Source organism: Salmo trutta, chromosome 5 (assembly GCF_901001165.1).
Source record: "Salmo trutta chromosome 5, fSalTru1.1, whole genome shotgun sequence".
Taxonomy (NCBI): domain Eukaryota; kingdom Metazoa; phylum Chordata; class Actinopteri; order Salmoniformes; family Salmonidae; genus Salmo; species Salmo trutta.
In genome coordinates, this window is record NC_042961.1 from 20,322,407 (window position 1) to 20,344,884 (window position 22,478).

At 43.9% G+C, this 22,478-nt stretch overlaps 1 protein-coding gene across 1 annotated transcript in view; it reads right to left on the reverse strand.

Moving 5' to 3' along the window:
• Nucleotides 1-22,478, reverse strand: part of ttc27 (tetratricopeptide repeat domain 27) — a 122,294-nt gene that overhangs the window by 62,347 nt on the left and 37,469 nt on the right. Inside the window, exons 6-9 of the mRNA XM_029752875.1 lie at nt 20,941-21,105; nt 20,671-20,813; nt 11,437-11,549; nt 5,277-5,343 (exon numbers count right to left, since the gene is read on the reverse strand). Of these exons, the coding sequence (XP_029608735.1) occupies nt 5,277-5,343; nt 11,437-11,549; nt 20,671-20,813; nt 20,941-21,105 (488 nt within the window). The remainder of the gene's footprint in view (nt 1-5,276; nt 5,344-11,436; nt 11,550-20,670; nt 20,814-20,940; nt 21,106-22,478) is intronic.

Here is a 22,478-nt window from a genome sequence, read left to right on the forward strand (position 1 = left end):
CGGCGTCCCTGGTGAATTATGAATCTCACCTCCCGTCATGCACCAATGGGTAGGTTATTTCTGGACTCCCTCCTCCCCATAAAATAGTACATTCTATGAATTTAAACATGAGACAGTAAAGTGGCAGTCATCTCTGTCATCTGTCAAGTGACAAAAAGCCATTGATTTTTGTCCAGAATGGCCGTTTAGTGGATAGTTTAGTCTATGTTGGGCACTTGTGGATCACCACACCTACTTTCCTGGATTTCATCCCCAGGACTTGACATAACACTTCGCTCTTGCTGGTAAATTATGATCAAGCATCGACTTTGTGATGGCAAAGTTGAACATTTGGATAGAAATGTCAAATGCCCTTGAAAAGGTCTAGAGCAGCGAGCGGTCCCGGGAACTACCAAATAACCCACAAAAGTTATGACCACCATTCGTGGAGGTGCAGAATTTAACAAAATATCTTAGCGGTCAAATTAAGACTCCATTTTATCAGTGAATGTAATAGTGCTGAACCCATTTAGTCGACTGGTCAATAGGCTGTTAGTCGACCGAGAATTTTTTAGTCGAGCAGGAAATAATAAATAATTTTAAAAAATGGCATGTCTTGATTCACGCCTGTCTGAGTGGACTGATCCATTGCGAAGGCCGCAGGGATGGCACACCAGTATCACCAGTAGTACATTTACCATAAATTCCCATAATTTCGAATCTACAATGTTAGTCTGGTTACCGTAATTTCTGTTAAGACATCCAATATATTATTATTACAGTCTTTTACAGTTGTCATTGTCAGAGTGGACACTTGTTCGCAGAGCGCACAACCTAGGCTATACTTGTGAGAAACACGTTTTGGTGTATTTCATTCCATTTACAAGTTGTCAATTTATGAATTAATTGTCTTTTGTTTGTAGCGCTCCAGTCACTGTTGAGTAAAGACCCACATCTGATTACACATAGTAGTAGACCTAGGCTACCTGACCTGCACGCAAACGTTGGCCTATAAATGTGCCAATTTGGGGATCTGATAGTATTTCTGATTGTCATAACTCACCACCACTAATGAGCTGTGGAGCTTCTCAAAGTAATGTTTTCTTCACCTCAAACAGCAAGCAAACGTCTATTTTTACATCCATTGAGAATGACAATTCAGTGGTTCTTCCAATAAAAGTTGTCGTATTGCAGCACAGCTTGCGGGCTTCAGCAAAGTTCTTTGGCACGTTATTTAAGTTTCAGCCATTGTTGCCAGTAATGCTAGTTAGTGCAAGTTTGACCACCAAAGGGCATCTTTGAGAAGCATTTGACTGTTTTTAATATTGGTTGTATGAGAGAATTTAACTTTTTTTGTAAGAACATAGTATATGGGATTGATTGTAAGAAATGTAGTTGAATTAACTTGATTAATATTATGGTGTTTCTTTCCAAGAAATTCAAAACGAAACCCTTGGGGTTTCCGTTAGGAAAATATGGAGCTGTACAACGTGACCGCAAGTGAAGAGCAAAATAATCCACACCCTAATTGTAGGCTAACCAATGTAGACTACTTCAAAAATCTTTCCAGCTCTCTCCCTCGATAACCACTTATTGTGAAAGGGATCCTGTGGAAACGTCAAAATAGGCCTACCCGATTACGTTTTATCCCTTGAGCAAATAGCCTACAGCTGTGTCTGTCCTGAGCGGAAACTGAGGGTACAGAATATTTTATACAATGTTGCAAGTTTGATAGTGTAATTCAGGCTGGACAAAGTTGATAGTTGATACAATGTTTCAGGTTCCTTGCAGAGAGGCGATGCGTAGCCAATGTAATTTATTTTGTATCAGGATATTTTCTACCTGCAGGCTGCAATGTTTATATTTGTTGTCTTTATGTAGGCTATTTTTACATAGTAGTTTGCCATGGCAATAAGTTACTTTTAGATTTGTATAATATGAATTTAGATAGAATTTGAATTAATCACTTGAAAATGATTGAGATACGAAGACTATTATAAAATAAATGTAACTGTTCAATGAAAATGTGCATATGAAAATCCTAACTGGCACGCAGATCGGTAGAAATGGTAAGATAAATTGGCGCTCCAAAAGCCTTTAGACAATTGAGACATGGGTTGTCTCAGAGGGTGAATGGGCAAGACAAAATATTGAAGTGCCTTTGAACGGGGTATGGTAGTAGGTGCCAGGCGCATTCGAGCATTGAAGTCAACATTAGCCAGCCTCCCTGTGGAACACTTTCGACACTGTCCATGCGCTGACAAATTGAGCCTGTTCTGAGGGGGGGTGCAACTCAATATTAAGAAGGTGTTATTAAATGTTTTATACACAGTGTATACTCAACTTGTGTCTGGAGGGGGGAAAGAAACGTTTAAAAAAAATGTGCGGACCACCTGAAGTACCCCCGCGGACCACAGGTTTAAATCCACCGATATAGAGAGGGAGTCGGATATCCACTACTTTTTACCTGGTTTACACATGGGAAGAAAACGTACCGAACAGTGAGAAGGCTCTTTAATATTTGCCAGGCCAATGTAAACATGCTATTGATGGTAGCACCAGAGTTTTGGGACACAATCCCCGAACTTGACTTGCCTTTCTACCCTGCCTGGCTAGAAGAGTCGCCCAGTATACAGATGCTGAGATGTGCCAGCGCACATTCACAGGAAGCAAATGTTTAAATTCACAGATCTCAGAAAGTGATTTTTTCCCCAGAGACCGAGCTTTAACGGCAAAAAAGAGATTTTGGCTCCAGGCGATGCCAGCATCTGGGTCAGCCTCAATAGAATTGTTTTATTTTATTTATTTTGCTTTTAATTTCCTGTCCGTCACGTTTCTTCCGCCCAGAGCAGTCTTTGCCCTGAATAGACCCTACCCTCACAGAGCTCTTCCAAAGGCTACTCGCTCGGCCGGCCAACTAGGCTATCTGATTACTGAACATGACGTCTCTGAAGTGGGGGAACATCTCAGAACAAGCTTATGGGTGTTGAAAAAAGGAGTTTGACTTGACTTTGAAACGTATGCCAAAACTGCAAAACATCCAGAGTTACAGCAATGGAAAACCACAGCTGTGAGAAACCGCACCCATCCCTGTTCTCTGCAGTGCTTGGGATAATTTCAGGATTAGTATCGCTTCCCATCACAATGGGACAACCATGCATCCACCTGAGCCTGGGGCTGCAGAGTGGAGTGGTGGTAGAGGGAGGTTACGGGTTCAGACGGTGGGTGGGATGCTGCATCCTCACGTCTGGATAAGGTATCTTCTGGCAGCCGCTCCAGTAATAATACCATTCACTTCCAAGACGTAAAGCTGAGAGATGGCATCAACCCCTGTTTGTTTAAGACATTCTCCTCAGTGCAGAGGCTCAGTGCCAAACTCCAGAGACTGGGGCCCCTTCTCCCCATCCCAAGGATATAGAGATATCATGCTTCAATCAGGTCCGAGTTAGCAGTGCTTTTTCCCCCAGATAATAGGCAATGGAGGACTCCTAATGAGTGCAAACGCCTTTCTGTTGCTGTGGTGAAAGGAAAGGGAATAATTTAGAAATACATGAAGGAAAGCTGGGGAAATTAAACCAAAGACAAGCCCAAACAATAGCAGAGCAAATGATCCCATAGAGGTAAATAATATCAGTCTCACTTCCACTGCACAGTCAGAGCATTAAGAAAAGGGATAGAGGACGAAGTTCCTGCATGTAGACTGACTGCATGTAATATATAGTACATGTAAACTGACAGAGGTAAAAGGGAGATCGAGATGGAGATTAAGAAACAGATACATAGCCATAGGTATAAATCACATCCATATACATTTGAGAAGGTAATTCATTATGAGACAAAGAGTAGTGAATTATGAATGGCATCAAATATAGGCAGAAGGTAGTACTTTACAAAAGCCCTTAGTCTGCTAAACAAAATAATGAAATGGATAATACTGTATTACTTACAGTGAATACAAGAACACTACACTGCAGACATTGCTTTTGCATTGCAATGGATCCAAAACAGCAATTCAGTGGAATATAGTGGACAACATTGCAGCAAGGTGGGTGTTAGGACATCGCAATGAAGGAACTTGAATGTTGACCTGCTATTTGCCGTAAATATATTTTGGTCCCGAGCTGCTTTTTTGGTACGGTGCACTATGGGTATGCCGAAAGAGTGAAGGCATAGCAAGACGAATCACAAATGTTACTTCAGGACACAGTGCAGGTCGACTAGCAAATCAAACCCTACTTGCCTCAAGGTCATTGACGCAACTTGTTTAATGCTACAATTTCTCCTTTTTGATGGCATCATTATTCTAAGGAAAATATACATCTTTATTTTGCTGTAAAAGTGCAGGAAGAACAGATGGACAGAGAAAGAGGGAGAAAGCAGGTCTGATGAGTTCCATGTGGAAACGATATGATTGAAGCAGCAACTTGAGGCCTTGATGCCTGCCACATCCTTCGATTCCAAACAGAAAAACACACACACACACTTCTGTGATTTGCCTTGCCAGTGGACAAAAAAAAAAGAAGGGGGGAAACATTAACTTGCCATGACAACAAAAGCAGCCAAGGCACGGCCCTTGTGTTCTTCTCCTTTACAACTCCCTGCGGTGAAACACAGATGAGAGCAGAGAGCCAAAGCAGTACACACCTGCAGCTACGTACCTCTCAGACACAGGGCTGGGGGAGAGGACAAGGCTGGGGGAGAGGACAAGGCTGGGGGAGAGGACAAGGCTGGGGAAGCAAAAGAGAAAGCTAGAGTACACGTAAGAGCATAGGTAGTGTACAAGGAGCTGGTACAATGCATTGAAGGTGTAAATGTTGAGGGAAGTATCACGGTTGTTTGGCATCGGTCTGCCACAACACAAACCGTACATAGAGAATGCTGGAGATTGCCAGTGCAGAGCACTGAGGGGTGGGGGGCTAGTGCCCGCTGTGGGGGAGGGATGAATTAAGAGGAAATAGTGAGATGAGAGAGGGGATATGACTCCCTCATTAGGGAGGGAGGGAAGGAGAAAGGGAAGAAGAGAGGGAGGTTGACAATAACAGACAAGCCTGCATGCTCCTCCTCTCACTAGCCTCCAACATATTTTAGATTGCGATAATTCTGTGACTCTCGCGCCCTCCCCTCACTCGGAACCAAATACGTAAGGGACTTAAAATGAAACTTTTGCTGTGGTTTAAGTGGTGGACCGCTCAAAGCTAAAATGTCCCATTTAGAAGACGGGGAGCAAGGTTTCTTAGTTGAGGACATTCGCGACATTTCAGAGGAAGTGCTAAAACTCATGGTGAGACAGGACTTACTGAGGTGAAGGCCAGGAGCTCTTCTTCAGTCAGCTTATGGATTGGGTTGTTTTTCTGGAAATCAGTGCTGCAAGACAGAGACATGACACACTAATGAACATGAAGTTATAAATCGGATACAAGCCCGTCTCTGCCTTCCCCCAATTGATTGCAGTGTTCTCCCGTACATTGATGTTGCAACGTGATTTGTTTCCCTATGTATTGATTTATTAACAGTCAAGTGCTATTGTTCATTTCGTTGACGACCCATCAGTGCATTGGCCATTAGACAGAATTGCCTGTGCTATGATAGAAAGGGCTTTCATTGTCCCCGAGTCTATGAGAGCATTCATCTACAGGTAACTGCCAAAATAAAGGAATACAAAGTATATTGAAAGCAGGTGCTTCCACACAGGTGTGGTTCCTGAGTTAATTAAGCAATTAACACCCCATTATGCTTGGGGTCATGTATAAAAATGCCCAGTTGCCAATTATTTTGGCTACCATGGCTGGAAGAAGAGATCTCAAAGGAACATGGGGGTTTAAAGGATGTGTGTGTGTGTGTGTGTGTGTGTGTGTGTGTGTGTGTGTGTGTGTGTGTGTGTGTGTGTGTCTCTTAGTCACCAGATCTCAACCCAACTGAACACTGATGGGAGATTCTGGAGCGGCGCCTGATACAGCATTTTCCACCACCATCAACAAAACACCAAATGAGGGAATTACTCGTGGAAGAATAGTGTTGCATCCCTCCAATAAAAAGTTCCAGACACAAGAACTTCTGCCAAGGCGCACTGAAGCTGTTTTGGCGGCTCATGGTGATCCAACACCCAACTATGACACTATGTTGGTGTTTCCTTTATTTTGGCAGTTACATGTACATCACTGCACCGTCTGAGGGGCGATTGGTTTCAGAATTAATTGTGTTTGTTCTTTTTGATTAACAGTTCAGAGTGGTTTTGCAATCCCTCAACCATGTGCCTGCCTGGCCAATCAGCATTAGGCAGGTGGACAATACTCCCATGGGTACAACACACATTGTGACCTAGACATGGCAGAGGGCCAGAGAGTGGTTTACTCTCCATTTTACTGATCTGAAAACACAAGCTAAATGAAAGCAATGTGGAGAATGGCTACCAAGAATTCGTTTTCACTTGTCAAGCAGCCATTTTAGACTACTGAGATGCACCCGTAAAAGGTAGAAAACCAAAGCCTGAATGGAAACTTCTGTGGCCAGCTACAAAACCGGAGCAGGTTTTGGCAGGAGGGGAGCAGTCAAGTTGGGGGTGTTAAGGGAGTCTGTTTTCCAGACCAAAGAGGATTTTGATTTCAGGAAAATTAGATTCAATAATAACCAGCACTCCTTTACAAATTGTGTTTATTATTTTCCCCACTTAAACATAGTTGAGCATAGTCTGCCAGGTGAGAGCTGTCCATCTCTCTGTGTGTGTGTGCGTGTGTGTGTGTGGAGTGACCTGTGGAAAAGCCACAGAGTTCGCAGGGTTCTCTTGGAACCCTTCAGTAGTACTAAATGAATACGGTCACTTAGAGGAATTTTTTATATGATAAATCACGTACCACGCCAAACCAGCTAAAAATATTTACATATTTCATTCCTTTTGAACAGCTGTTATGGTTTCCTCTTCCACATTATTCCATTTAACCAAAGAAATCAAGCAATTTCACCTATTTAGTCCTTTGGTTGATTATGAACTTTTTTGATTACACTTACAATTTCTGAAAATGTAATGGTGCTGCGCCAAATTCTATGAGAACAGTTTGTTAATTAAAAAAAGTTACATTTACTCCCCAGTTATGAAGGACAGATCTTTAACGGCCATTATTCTTAAAACCTTTTAGAATAGTCACTGAATAATTGCAAACAGGAAAGATCTGGCCCTGGTTTTCTGACTAACGGGGGATCTACAAACACGGATTTGATGACAGAATTGCAGTCCGTAATTGTTTTCTGGCACCAGGCCTGTAGTCCACAGGTCCATAATGGGTAGGAGGTGGATGGAGAATGGCAACAGTGGGTTTGGGCCAGGCTGGTGCAGTCATTCCGTGTAATGTCATACAGTATGTAGAGAAACCAATACCAGCCAGCGCCATTGACATCTAGTTCCTTTGTTTTTTTTGCCGGCAGGTGGTTGTAGGGGGTGTGACTGGGAGTTGCCAGGCCCCCAGGAATGGCAGTAACCCAAGTCCAGGGAAGAGAAGGGATAATCCAGACTGGGTCACATTCCCAAAGCTCAGTGGAGCGGCGTGAACTCGCTGATATACTACGCCTGGGAATGGTAGGGGAGAGGAGGAGCACAGGGCTGGAAGTGGTACACTCCCAATACTCTACACAAGTGCAGTGTCAAGTATGTGAGTGCGAGCTTGTGTATAGACTGGTGTGTGTGTGATGAAAGCACACGTTAATACTATTGAATCTGTGCCGTTTCACTTGGTGCATAGATATGGCCTTTTTTCCTGTGCAACCCATCAGGTCAGAGGAATGGCAACAAAACTCTAAGAAGTATCGGGGAGGAACGTATTTGATACAAACACGGCATCGGTGCACTATATTAAGCGTATATATTGGAGTTGGGTGTTTTACAATGATCACTAACTTTCGCTCTTTCTTTTCCACCCCATGAAAAATACGGCGTGTTCACCAAAACATTGATATTCCACATTGAACCCAGTCAAAGATTACAGCCCAGACATTCAATCTGCCTATAATGGTTCCTCAACTAAAACTATCACCTTCACACTCTGCTATTTTCCCCTCTGGGATGTTTGACCAGATGCCGTTAAAGAGGGTGTGTGTGGATGTGTCAGTGTGTGTGCGCGCGCAGCTGCAAACAGGCCTAAATGCTACCGCGCAGAATTCACTTGACTTTGACGTCCACATTTAGACCCACTCCAGCCAAGACTAATTTCACACACCATTGTTTTGTGGCTAATTCGCCTCTCCTTTCCACAGCTACACCCTAAACATGCACAAAAATCCCTCTTGACAACAAAGTGACTTGGTTAGGGTCATGTTGGAAGGTTGAAGAGTAGCGGGATACACATTGAGTGTTATGCAGGTACTGTAGGTGACGTTTTAAAAAGCGCTTTGAAAACCTCTCAGCAGTTCTGCATGGTCACTGGACCACAGACAGAGGGGAGTTGTGGGAAGCATCCTTGGACATTCAGCAGACTAAAGGGGAAAACTCAAAAAGATGACATGTCTGCTATTCAAATCACAAAAGGATGGTTTCTCTTACCCCAAAACTGCATGGCACAGAATTCCAGGGAGTTTAAGTAATGATTAACCATGGCGACAGAGGTTTTCGGGTGTAGTATTCCGTTACAGATAAGCTGGGAAGCTGGTGTGCTACCCCCTCACATGACCCACACCAATCCCCCTCCTGAGACCAGCGGTTAATCCATTTTCAACCATCAGTCAATCCATTTATATCGCAGCCCAGCGGAATTATGTTGGCTAATTATTCCACGCCTACAATTCAGTCACTTAACAGGCGCGAGGCGAGATTAAGACTTTTTAACCAGACTTCTCACACATGCCCAATTGAAGAGCGACATCAAAATGTGGCCCCAGAGGATGACGTGTAGCTGGGTTGGTTGTGTGCCCACAACATGTACACTGACTCTGCACTATAGGGTCATTGAGCTCCTATGTGCCAGGAGTCTCCTCTAGGTCCTAGCCCAGTTGAGGGAGGGAGATGAAGAGAAACTGCAGAAGGAAGCGGTGCTCTTTGATACGACCGTCTCTAGAGAAGCACAGGGAATTTACAGAGAGATGGAATTTGTGAGGAGAAACAATTGTAACATTGATGAGGGCCAAGTGGTGAAGAGGAGTAATGAGTAACACCTGATACTCCCGCTTTGTCCAACCCAAGGCAGATGTGTGGTTAATACAGCCCCGAGGTTCACCCCTGGAGCAGATAGTAGGAGAGGGGCAAAGCACCAGAGTACCAAAAGAGGACACAAAGCAGAAGGGGGGGAAGAGTACCACCCACCATGCTCGGGGGGGGGGCACCCTATCGCGCAACAGATATACAATGAGAGCTAATGAAGTTGGACCACAGTGTTCCCTCTACAATAACATCATCCCCTCTCTACATTTCATTTTCTCACCCTTTCTCCCTACCTACCCCTTTTCCCCTCCCTTGTCCCTTCTTCCCTTTCTTCGTTTTACCCTTCTCTCACTCCACCTCCCCCCCACCCATACCCTTCTTTGTCCCTTCCTGTGCCGCTCATGCGCTTGGCATCTGTCACAGTGAGCTTGGAGGAGAGGCGGAGAGTGAGAGCACTCCCTGAACTCTGAAATCCCTCTGACTCACTCCTAAGCAAAGAGAGAGACAGACGGAGGAGGAGAGAGTCTGCTGGCCTCACCATCGCCTCATTTTGACACCTCTCAGGAGGGGGAGAAAAGCATAGAAAACGCCAGGAGCAAGGAGCAAAGGCATCACTCTGTAGCAACCATATCAGATGGAGGCTTCGGGAAAACAGATCCTAAATGGAACAAAAAGCAACCTAAAAAGCATGAAAACCTGCAATGAAATGAAGCAATAGTAACAGTGATATACTGTTAAGAGCTGTCATAATCCAGTTAAATAATAAAAAGGTATCTTTAAAAAGATCTTAACATTGCTGGTAAAGTTTAATTAAATGTATTACATTTATTTGGAATAGGCCTCTCCCCTGTTGAGGGAGAGGCATATTCCAAAAGTACTGAAAAACCATACTCGTAAAAAAGGCCCTTTGGCTGGGGCTCCGACAACCAGACTTTAAGAAAAAAAAAAAAGGAATCTAACACGGGCAAGAAGGCAGACAAAAAAAAAAAGTTTATAATAAAGTGGTAGAACCAGCAGACCCCAGACACACCATCTTTCCAGTCGGTGGAGCAGTGAAAACGGGGACAGAAGTTCGGCCCACTGTCGTCAATCACCGGGCCTCCCAGCGCACCCTTGAGAACAAAACTACCTCCTCTGTAGGCCTTCACATGACCTCTCCGTCCCTTCATCCCATCCCTCGCCTGCCACTTGGGTGGCACATCTTTTTTACTGATCATGTTAGTGTCTGGTTTAAGTGTCTGGTTTAATAAATGGAAAACCTTGGCTAACCCTTCTCCTTGACTAAGCTTAAATATATTCCACTATATCAGTGGGCCATAACTGGATGACTGGGTTGCTTATGTATCACCGTTGAAGGATTGTGTTCGACAGACATCCTTATTTTAGCCAGACATCTTGATTGCTATTGATGACGTAGGACGTAGGTAATGGGTATGTTCTTCATTTGGTCCTTGTGGTGTCAATAAGGTTAACTGTATTCCACACAAAATGGCCACCTAGCCCTTGACATCTAGTCTCACAACGGAACAGTCTTGATATTGACCATTGAGACTGTTAGTGACCTTTATTGACCATTTGGGTTATATTAATTGAGCTGGCCGGCGTGTGATGTGTTTACATGGTGATGTCGTGTTCGTTCCTTGATGAATGACAAACCACTTTTTATAACCAGATACTTCAGCTAGAATTACAATGGTGTTTAGCCATCCAGGGCATACTATCAAAACCAACTGGGTGGGTGGCGCATTGCATTATGGGTAGTGTATGAACCCGGGTCTCTCACAGGAGCAGCCAATGTCTTAGATCGTGAGACCAAGAGGAAATTCCCTTTTGGTCCAAAGGCAGACACTGGTTTTGAAGTTCGCAGGCGGAGCTATCATCACGTGACCATAAGCAAACATGCTGACTCATGTCCGTTACAGCGGCATAGTGTGTTGTAAGTTAATAACAAAGACTAATAGACCACTTGACTATGCAATATTCAAAAACATACTATACTCTAGACCAGGGCTGTCAAACTAATTCTGCCCTGGGCACCGCATTCGGTCTTCAACGAGGTCCGGAGGGCCGCACTGAAAATGTATTTCCTTGCTGTAAAAATATGCTAAAAATATATATTTTTTACTCAAACCCCATCCGGCCTGGATGCTTGACAGCCCTGCTCTAAATTGACTAGAAGAGTCATGCCCATAGACACAAATCATAGTTATGATTTTTAAGATGATTTTGTGTTGCTTATTTCTTGAGTACTACTTTGAGTACTACTAGTCTAACCCTGCAAGTGTAAATCGGTTAGGTGACTGACTTAACTAGTTCATAGTGTTTCGTCTTACCAGACTCCCAAGATGACGGCCTGCTCCTCACCGCTGAGGTCCGGCATCTGGTACTGTCCAGGCTCAGCAAGGTTGATCTGGTTCAACACAGTGTCATCACTGAGGTCATGGTCCTGTTGGGCCAAACACATACCAGACAGCTCAGCAAGGGGTTACTAGCACATCCTTCAAATAATAGCATATTATGACCGCAGGCAGGCAACCATAGAAAGGTAAGGCAGTCCTTTTAAGTGGTTCTCCACCGTCAGTGACTAAAACTGATGGATTCATGGAGTTGGGAGTGAAAGTTGAGGCAGGGCTTTTTTTTGTTGAGAGATTACTTTTCCAGGAGAGTAATGGTTACTTCCTCCGGTCAAAAAGCACTCCTCCCCCCTCAGACTCCCCTTTATCATCCTTAACTCTCTGCATCTCTAGGTTACTTTCCTCTTTTTTTTGTCTTATGTAATTGGAATGTGGCTGGCCCATTTAGATCTGGTTCCAAGAGAAAGAAGAAAGTCTGCTACCATGCACAGCTTGTGAACACATGGATGCACTCACCCAACCACGCAAACATACCCCTATCATCTTTATCAGAGCTCATGATTACTGTGAACTGGAATCACAGTAAACAAAAAGGGGATGTGTGTTTTGGGCAATTTCTTGACTTGTAAACAAGTCTAAGGCACACACATAAGCAAAAAAAAACACTGAAAAAGTCCAACAGCTCACCACCCAAATTCTTAGGCCAGCATAAACAGCGTAGGGTTTAACTGTCAGGAACACCCAGGAAAATGGCACCATCTTGAAGGGTTTGGAAGTCCATCCAGAGTTCCTGGTTCCCTGCGGCCCTTTGAAAGAGGAAGCTAACGATGCCCTGCGTCACGGGCTGCACCTGTCCGCCAGGTGTCTGGGTCAGAACACACACCCATGGTTATGCACACGGACCCACACTTAGGAAAACAAAGGTCAACCCACCAAAGTAAGCCTTCTACAGGACGGCTGCCTGGTTTTATCATGCATTCACCTGCATCCACTCCAGATATCAGAGACAGTTGTACCAAAATAGTTGTTCCATTTGCTTTCCCTCTTGTAATTCCCCCCTTCCCTGTGATGTTCTCCTAATCGTTTTACCTCCGTCTGCTTTCCCTCACCAGCTGATAAAAGAACCAACCATCTGTGGCAAATCTGTAGCTTAATCCCAGATTGTCTTTTTGCATCAAGTGCCTCTACTTTATCTGTATTTCTCTGACTGAAACCCTCAATGGTGCATGACACGAAATGTTCCACAGGACAGAAAGAACACGTCACAATTCAGGAACCTGCTTTTGTTGAAGAATGAATCCTAATTCCTTTTTTGTCTGCATATTACAACGTAGACTTGGCAATTGATCAAAGTACACAGAAAGGTTGTGTCTACGCTTAGCGCACGCTATTACAGTAATACTGGGTGGGTACACTTGGAAGTTCTTAAATACAGTATCAAGAGTACTGGTACCATGCATATACCTCTCACGCAGTCATTGGTTCTTACATTTCACATACAGGGTTGGCATTCCTCAGCTCAGATTGAAAGTAAGTATTTCATGGTATAAGAGTCTTGTATGTTCATGCCACCATTTTCATGCCATTGAGAAGGTCTTATCTCAGAGGAAGACGGGGTCAATTGCCACTGGGGTCTCACCCTGCTGCCTATGTTGTGTGGTGCTTTCTCTCGGTCTCTCCATTCCAGCCAGTGAGCTCTGGCTAACGATGGGCTTGATTGAGCCCATTTCCCCCCTTAGCCTGTAATGAGAGCATTAGTGGTCTGAGAAGCAGAGCCCGGGAGCAAGCAGGATCCCCACCAGACAGGACAACGTAGGATCAGTCATTGTATGGAATGTCCAGTACTGTGTTAATTTCAGCAACTAAAATAGTGACAGCAATTAGTCAAACACCTCTTCTTTCAGTGGCAATTGAAGAGACGATAACTGACTAAATAGACCCAGAAAAAACAAACTAAAAGAAATATTTTTTATTTGGGTTGAGGATAATGAGACTAAATTACTAAAATCTGACTAGTAAGTCGACTATATAAGAGTTGAATGATTGAGATCTTTTCAGTATTATTTGCAATTTGGCGGCAACAAATCATTGATGCAAATAAGGCACCTGAAGTGGGTACTCTCCCAGTGGTAAAAGCTCCTGGTTGAAAAGAGGGCAATGTTCGGAGCCATTTTACTTAGTGTAGACCGAATGCAACATTTCCATGCGAAATGACCTCAAGAGACATCTGAAAGCACATCATCCCAATATATAGGTAGGCTAATAACAGATTGATAATGTTAGCAAGTAGTTTGCTACAACCTATCAGACCACTACTAAAAACACTTTAAATTATAACTTTGATTACAATATACAGTGCATGACCAAAAGAATGTGGACACCTACTCGTCAAAAATTTTGTTCCAAAATCATGGGCATTAACATAGAGTTGGTCCTCCCTTTGCCGCTATAACATCCTCCACTCTTCTGGGAAGGCTTTCCACTAGATGTTGGAACATTGCTGCAGGGACTTGTTTCCATTCAGCCACAAGAGCATTAGTGAGGTTGGGCACTGATTTTGTGCGATCCTACACTGATCTCGACAAACCATTTCTATATGGACCTCGCTTTGTGCACAGGGGCATTGTCATGCTGAAACAGGAAAGGGCCGCAAAGTTGGAAGCACAGAATCATCTAGAATGTCATTGTATACTGTAGGGGTAAGATTTCCCTTTGCGGTTCGATCCCAGGTTGTTTCGAAGCCGGCCGCGACCTGGAGACCCACGAGGCGACGCACAATTGGCCCAGCGTCATCAGGGTTAGGGGAGGATTTGGCTGGCTGGGATGTCCTTGTCCCACCGCGCTCCACCGACTCCTATAGCGACTCCTGTGGCGGGCCGGGTTTAATTGATCTATTATTGAGCTCAAAAACAACTATTTTACAACAAAGGATATTTGATATGGCTTTAAGATACGAAGTGTGAAAAATTAACAATTGCGGGCAAACCGGCCATTGCGAGTGCATAGGATAGTAGGCTACAATTGCAATGTTTTTTTTAATGACATAACATTTACTGTTAGATTAATACATGGCTACTAGCAGTGGGCATTATACTTACTGTTAGCAAGCTATCTGTGTTTTGAGTTTTCACTTCCTCATGTGGTGAATAAGCCCCAAAATGCATAAGCCTATGATATTAGCGCACATAATAGTGTAGGAAAATTGATCAACAAAATTGAGAAAAATCTGGAGCCCTATTTTAACAGTAAAACATAATACCTTATTGTGAACTCACAATTCATGACAGTCTTTGGATTAGGTTGCTTTACTATGAATTCCTGCTTGGACACGTTAGATGAAACAACTTATTTATTGAATAGCCTACCAGATCGGTAGTTTATTACCCAGTCTAAAGCCCTGAATGACTTCATAAGATCAATGATAAATTATATTATGTGACGCTGTGAAATAAAAATAAAAAAACGTGCGACCAAAATCGTGGGCTGGTGACGCACTGGGGAAAATGTTAGTCTGGAGCCCTGTTAAAGGGTTAGATGGTTTTTAATCTGCTGCAGAGTAACGTGTTCTGCCCATTCGGCTGTTGGGAAGAGAATCATGCGATAGGAAGTCATGCAGAAAAATGTGTTGGTAGGACAACGCTATGTACAGTTGAAGTCAGAAGTTTACATACACAAGTGGCCCACTGTCATTTTGACAGTAGATGTTCAAGAGGACAATGAGTGAAGCCTCCCCTTGAGAGTGGAGGTCAGCCATCTTGACATAAACACTTGACACACGCCAACTTACACACACCACTGGCAACAGGACCAGAGAGAACGGTGGAGTCTGATTTAGTATAGGTACAAGCAGAACACCAGCAGGATAGAGAAATGAAGATAGGATGAAATACGAGGGAAACCAAGACAGATCACAGGGTGAAGACAGACCGGTCAGAGGGGCTAAACAAAATAAAATAACAGCCCCTGCTTTCTCTCCCCCTCATTCCATCTGGAAAGTCTGCATGTTGATGAGTGCGTCTGTGACATTCAGCAAACACCCTCCTTCACCTTTGTCCCTTGACATTGTTGGGTAGGGTTCAGCCCAAACACCCACCACGGGGCCCCTTGTGCTTGTGGAGGCTCTTTCCACTGGCCATACTTTTTAGTATGTATGTGTGTATGTGTGTGTGTATGTGTGTATGTGTGTATGTATGTATGTATGTATGTATGTATGTATGTATGTATGTATGTGTGTATGTGTGTATGTGTGTGTGTGTGTGTGTATGTGTATGTGTGTGTGAACCCACTTCGCCATGTGCCTCTAATAGGCACTTCATCATGGGGGGAGTGACACGGTTTGGGCCCAGGGTGAGAGTTAAACAGCTGGGCGCTGTCTGCCTCACCTCTGCTCTCCACTGCTGTGTGGCTCTACTGACTGGATATTTGATTGTTCTAGCAGGGAGAGATGGGGCTGAGATGATGACAGAGTCAGATGGATTAGATAGACAGACAGCAGAAGATAGCTTAGCCCCTGAAGTGTCAGCAGGTGACTGGCCCACATGCTTGGCTTGGAGAATGTCCCTGGACAGGAGTGTCAGATCATCGCGTGATGCTGCTGGATCATAAAACCACCATGTCCATGACAGAGCTGCCTGCTTTCTCTAATCTTCAAATCAATCTACTGGGCTCAGATGCTTCATCCTTGTGCACAGGTTAAAGGGTTCATGGTAAAAAATAGCTCAGGTCAGGGTAATGCAGGGCAATAGTTATTCAATGAGCATTACATTCTAAGTAATAACCTCCATGCTGTACATCTCAGCAAAAATCTATTGAAAACAAAAATCAATATCGTTCATCAAAAAAAAAAAAAAAATCTTCCACACTTCACACATTGCAGTTCGGGGCCCATTCAAAATGAGTATGGATTCAAGGATGAAGGCTAGACTGCACAGCACACTCCACTGGCTTCCAGTCGAAGCTCACATCATCTTCAAGACCCTGGTGCTTGCCTATGGAGCAGCAAGGGGTTACTGCCCCTCCTTACCTTCAGGCTATTCTCAAATACTACATCCCAACCAGAGCACTCCATTCCACCAACTTTGGTCTCTTTGCCCTCCCTCCCCTACGGGAGGGCAGCTCCCGCACAGCCTAGTCAAAGCTCTTCTCTGTCCTGGCATCCCAATGGTGCAACAAGCTTCCCCCTGAAGTCAGGACAGGAGAGTCCCTGCCCATCTTCCGAAAACATTTAAAGACCACCTTAAATACCTCGCCGCCATTGGACTCGGGAACAGTGGAAACGCTTCATCATCTCGACGGGCGAATCTGGGTTTGGCGGATGCCAGGTGAACGCTACCTGTCAGTATGACAATGCCCCCGTGCACAAAGCAAGGTCCATACAGAAAAGGTTTGACGAAATCGGCAAGGAAGAACTTGCCTGGCCTGCACAGAGCCCTGACCTCAACCCCATCGAACGCTTTTGTGATGAATTGGAACGCCGACTGCAAGCCAGGCCTCACTAATGCTCGTGGCTGAATGGAATCCCCATAGCAATGTTCCAACATCTAGTGGAAAGCCTTCCCAGGAGAGTGGAGGCTGTTATAGCAGCAAAGTGGGGACCAACTCCATATTAATGGCCATGATTTTGGAATGAGATGTTCGATGAGCAGTTGTCCACACACTTTTGGTCATGTACTGTATCTTAAGATGAATTCACTAATTGTAAAATGCTCTGGATAAGAGTGTCTGCTAAATTACTAATATCTCAAATGTACAGTATAGCGAAAGAAATGCCTACCCGGATCACATATCTGTGTAACCATACTATGTAGCTTCACATTTCATCTAATTTAGAACAGAGAACTTGAGAGCAAATCTGTGGAGAGAGGAGTCTCCTCAGATCATGAAGCCTGGGGCTGAGGTGCATTGCAGTGGCGAGCAGAGTGGATATGGAGGATCAGGTAGGGTGTGTGTGTGTGTGTGTGTGTGTGTGTGTGTGTGAGAGAGCGAGAGAGTCAGTGGGTCTGGGGTCTGATTCATGCAGAGCTGACAGGCGCGCACAGTGCAGCTTGTTTCCACTCTCTCGGGGTCCTTTGTGTACGTGGCTCATTCCAGCACCGACAGCCGCTCAGCGGGCGTGCTGGCCAATCACCTAGCATCCTGTCGTCACTAGAGCCCGACCGATAAATAGGTTGACTGATATTATCAGCCGATACCAGCCTTGCACAGAAATATTTGTTATTATATACAGTACATAGAACAAATGTCTGCTCATTTGCAGTAATTTTTTGATTTGTTCAACTGTTCTACAAGCTGCTCATTGAACATCATTCAGCCCGTAAGTCACGACGTGAGAAAGTGGGCATGGCGGTTTGACGCTGAGTAGCTTGCCACAGCGTATTTCAAATCAGTAAATAATCAGAAGTACACTTCACCAAGCCAGCAGCCCTGTACTCATCACATGCTTACTTAACATTAGCTGGCTAGCCAGCAATGTAGTTAAGCTTTGTCTAGCCAGCAAGGTAGTTAGCCTAGCTAGCAAGCAAACGGTGTTTCTTATTTGCCAACACTTGACTGGCGCCAAAGTGAACTCATCCTTGATACAAAAATAACACAGTTACTGTCTGGGCCTATTATGTTAGTGGGCATATTATTTTTTTTCTCCCAAAATACGCAATCTGCAAAAAGAAAGAGTAGGTGTAGATCTATGATTCAGACCATGTGTTTGCATTCATGAGAAAATGTTTTCGTAATGAACAGCTAGCGCGTATTTGCCGGAACAATCTTTCATTGCGGGGTTGCCATAAAGTGTTTCTTTACATGACATTTGATTGTTGTAAAGCACTGTAGTGAATCTACTCAATACAAATGCTGATGCTGACATTTAGTGGTGACATTACAAACTGCACGTTACTGCATAGTTTGAACTGGTGAACAGCGCAGTTTCAGATTTACTTTGAGACAAAGTTGAATTCATTCAGTCCTTGTTTATTTGTGTTCTTGATGTGCTTCAGCACAAAACTTCTGCATTCTGCTAGAAAAATATTTAAGTTGTACCTAATGTGGAAAACTGAACAAGTGTTTTGTATTTAGAGGGTATGATTACTGTTTGGTGGTTATCATATAACCACAAATAAAATAAATGTGATTTTACATATTTAGTTAAGAAATCATCATTTAGTGCATCTGTTAATCTTCGGAGAACAATGTGTAAAAATAAATAATTCATTCCACCTCAAATTTTTTTTTTTTTTTTAAATACCACCGACAGGGATGGAAATTTCAGTCAATTTTGCTGCCAACAAAACTAACCGTCATTAACCGGTCAACAAACGGTTACATTTTTTTTTAAACAGTAAAATGACATGACCAACTGAAAATAATACCAGAGGTCTGTATATATAACGAGGACATGCTTATGTTGCCGCCCTAACAACGGGAGTCGTCCCAAGGCGAGAAGGCAGGAGACAAGCTTAGGCCCAGAATAAGCCCATAGAAACGTATTGTACAGATTTTGGCAAGTGAAACATCTCACTTCTTCCTCTGATACCATGCATGCATACAAGGACCAGACATTTTTCATTAAGAGCTTAATGGAAACATGCAACAATAGCACGCCAATCGTCTTCCAGGAAAAAGGCTATAGCCTATTATTGACCATGTAACTCCTGTAGTTTTCAAACATTTGCCAAAATGCAATTTGCGGGAAACAGTCCTAAACAGCGCACCTCACGCGAGCAGTTCCATATGTGACAGAGATGAAAATCTCCATTAGAAACTTAAAAAGAGGGGGAACATAATAGCAACTACAATAATAGGTTATTAATATGACTAGGATTGTCACTTTGGCCTATGGACAATGAAAGATAGTTGATATGAAAACCAATGGAACAATGGCATGAGGAAGTCTTTATAAAATAATTGCCTCCACGTTCCTACGGATGGATTTTTGCATAGCTACTTTGAAGCCAGGTAAAACATGCCTCATTATTTGAAGTCAAGTAAACCGTTCAGGTGTCAAGCAATTATACCGCTTCAATCTCCCATTGCAGAGTGGTGGGACGCGCTGATAGTCTGCCGTAGGCAGGCTAAAGCCCACGCATCCGAATGGCGAATGGGAGGCGTGCTTTACGAGTTGAGATTGGGGGGAAAAAAGAGCTCAATTTTAAATCGTGGCAACCAACGTTTTTAACAAGATTGCATTTAGAATTTTCATTTCTTGCTCAGTGACTGGGCTTACAAAATCAGGTTTCACTCCAGTAACCTACAGGCTTCATGAGGAGCCACTCTCGCGCCGTCTGACAGGTGGTAGGCTATTCTGCTCCTCAAACTAGGCTCTGTATGCTGTGCACATGTGATAAATAAAATGCATGATGAGTAACAAAAATACACACGGGCCAATTTAATTCCACCAAATGATGCAAATTAACCTATAGACCGATAAACATGAACGGTCAAATGTATTTTCGGCAGTTAACCAATTAACATCCCTAATCGGCAGATATATCTGTAAATCAGTGACTTTTGCCAAACTAAAAATCGGTAACAGACCCAAAAACCCGATATCGTCGGGCTCTAGTCGTCACCCTTGATTCAGTGACATCATAGCACTGCACCCATGTTCAGTGACCCACAAAACAGAGGGATTCGCAACATATCCCTTTTCTGCACTGCACACCCCATCCATGGGATATGCATAAATCAGTAAAATGGTAGAAACCTAAAGGTAGTACTAATGGTAACTGGACTATTCTCAGTACTGTGAGTCTCAGAGGGTAAGGTCATTATCCAACGAAGGGAAAGTAATGTGGTTGCCGTTAACATGCCATAAAAGAACATTGAAAAGTTTCAAAACAAAGGTATCTCGGGATCTGACTTGAGTGGCTTGAGGAATGGGTCTCCTGAAAATAGCCCAGAAAAAACCTCTGTCCTCCCTCTCCGCCAAGCCAAAGGCAAGCTCGGCATGGACACTGGCTACGCCTGACCTGACAAATGAGGCCGAACAGCCGTTCTAGAATGTAATAAACCTACCCCCACCGACTTCTCACTGAGGGAAGACAGAATGGGAATTCTCCCTGCAGTCACTTTCGTCCTGATTTTCCAAGGCCTCCATCCCTACAGAATATCACATTGGTTATTGAGGGGTGGAGATCCCCCTCTGCTGGTGACACTGAGTATCACACTGGATTTGCCACCCAATGTGAGCGAGGGTGAAAGTGAAAGGTGTAGAGTGCTTACCTTGGGCAGGCTGGCCAGTGGGGTGGGGGAGAGGGTCAGCTCACTCTCTGGCTCAGGGGCTGGGATGTCTTCCTTACGCTTGACATCCAGGATCAGCTGGGCAAGGAAGTTCTGCTGGAAGCGAGTCCGTTTGCCCAGAGCACCTGCGGGAAGCGAAGACCTCATCCAATTACCATGTTATACATACACTTCCCTGACCAAAACTGTAGGCCTTCTAAACAGTCAAGCTGTTACTGTATGTTGAGACTGGTCCAAGCCTATTGTACCTACCTATCATGTTCATATCTAGACCAGAGAGTTCCTTGGCCCGTTGGAAGTGCTCCTTGGCTGGGTTGTACTCATAGTAGGTCAGAGACGTGTAGCCACATTCCAGGTGGAACTGGATGGACAGGTTCCGGAGGGTTCCCTCAGAGAACAGAGACTCATACTTCATTACTGCAGAGAAGATGAGGTAAAAGGATGAGAAGATGACCTATTTCAGTTAAAACCTAGAATAATTTGCATAGATTTAATAAGCTATTATCAGTTAACGGAGTAAAAAAAAAAGTTTCACATCTTTCAAGTTCTCAAAACCTACGACCCCACATCGTATTTTAGCACCAAAAGACGACACATCTCATCTACTCCTAAAACTCCATTGAAGACCATCCAGAGGTCAATAAGAGGTCAATAAGAGCTCAGTGCACCTGCAGACCATTACCATGAGGCCATTGGTCGGCAACACAGACCGAGAGAGACCTTGAGGAGACACATTAAAAGAGACAAATGGACAGCGGAGAAGAGAAAAGGTGTTTTGGCTTCGTCCTATCAGTTTAGTCTCGTTCAAGGCCGTGCGTGGTGTGGAAATTATCCCTGGCTCCTAATGTGTATAATTCACGACGCCACGTACCCTCGCGCTCCCCCATTCAACATTTATGAGGCAGCCTAGGCCCATGCCAGAGAGATTTACTCTGAGCCTTGTGTGTCACCTTCACTGCAGCTATTTCACACCAGGAAATGAGCTTCCTGGGCTGTTGTGACATGTGCAACGGGAGGGGGAACTTTTGTAAGGATAAAACAACACAACAACAGCCGTGTTGGGTTAGAGCTGCTACACCTTGACGGACGATGACAAAGGAACAGAGGGGGATGAAAGAAAAGGTGTAAGTCCTTACCCAATTTCAAATTTGGATAGGAGAAAACAAACAGTGCAAATAGGTGTCGTGACCAATCCCTTTGCATTGCTTGGTTGCCAGGGAGCATGGGATCTGCTCTGAAACACACATCCTTGACAGAGCACGATATTCAGATCAGGTGATACTGTATCTCCCCACCCATTTCACTTAGCCTCAAAACGTTTTCTATTTCATACCTACTGATCATGACCCTTGCAGCATGACATCGCAAGCAACCACATTACATTAGCATGGGCCAACACAGGACAAATGAGCATATACCTTTATGGGTTTACTGCTAATCCTTTTATTAGGTCTGTTATTTGGTCATTGTTAGAATGAACATTGATTTATTAATTCTCAGGAAATGTTATTGTAGGGTGAAAGAGACCAAATTAACAGTCGGTGTTGAAATAACGTACATTATTGTATCCGATCCTCAGTGTCAACTCAAAACCAACAGCAAATCGTATGGGAGAAAGAGAAAATGGATTGTAAAAATCCCCTTTTCCATCTGCATGCCTTTCACACCTCAGAGCTCATAGAGCAGTAAAAGGGATTGTGTGGTCTTTCACTGGCTGCACCTCTGGAATTTGGATTGGCTTGGTTTGTTTCATAGCCTGTAGAGCCACGCCACCCTTCATACTCACCCGA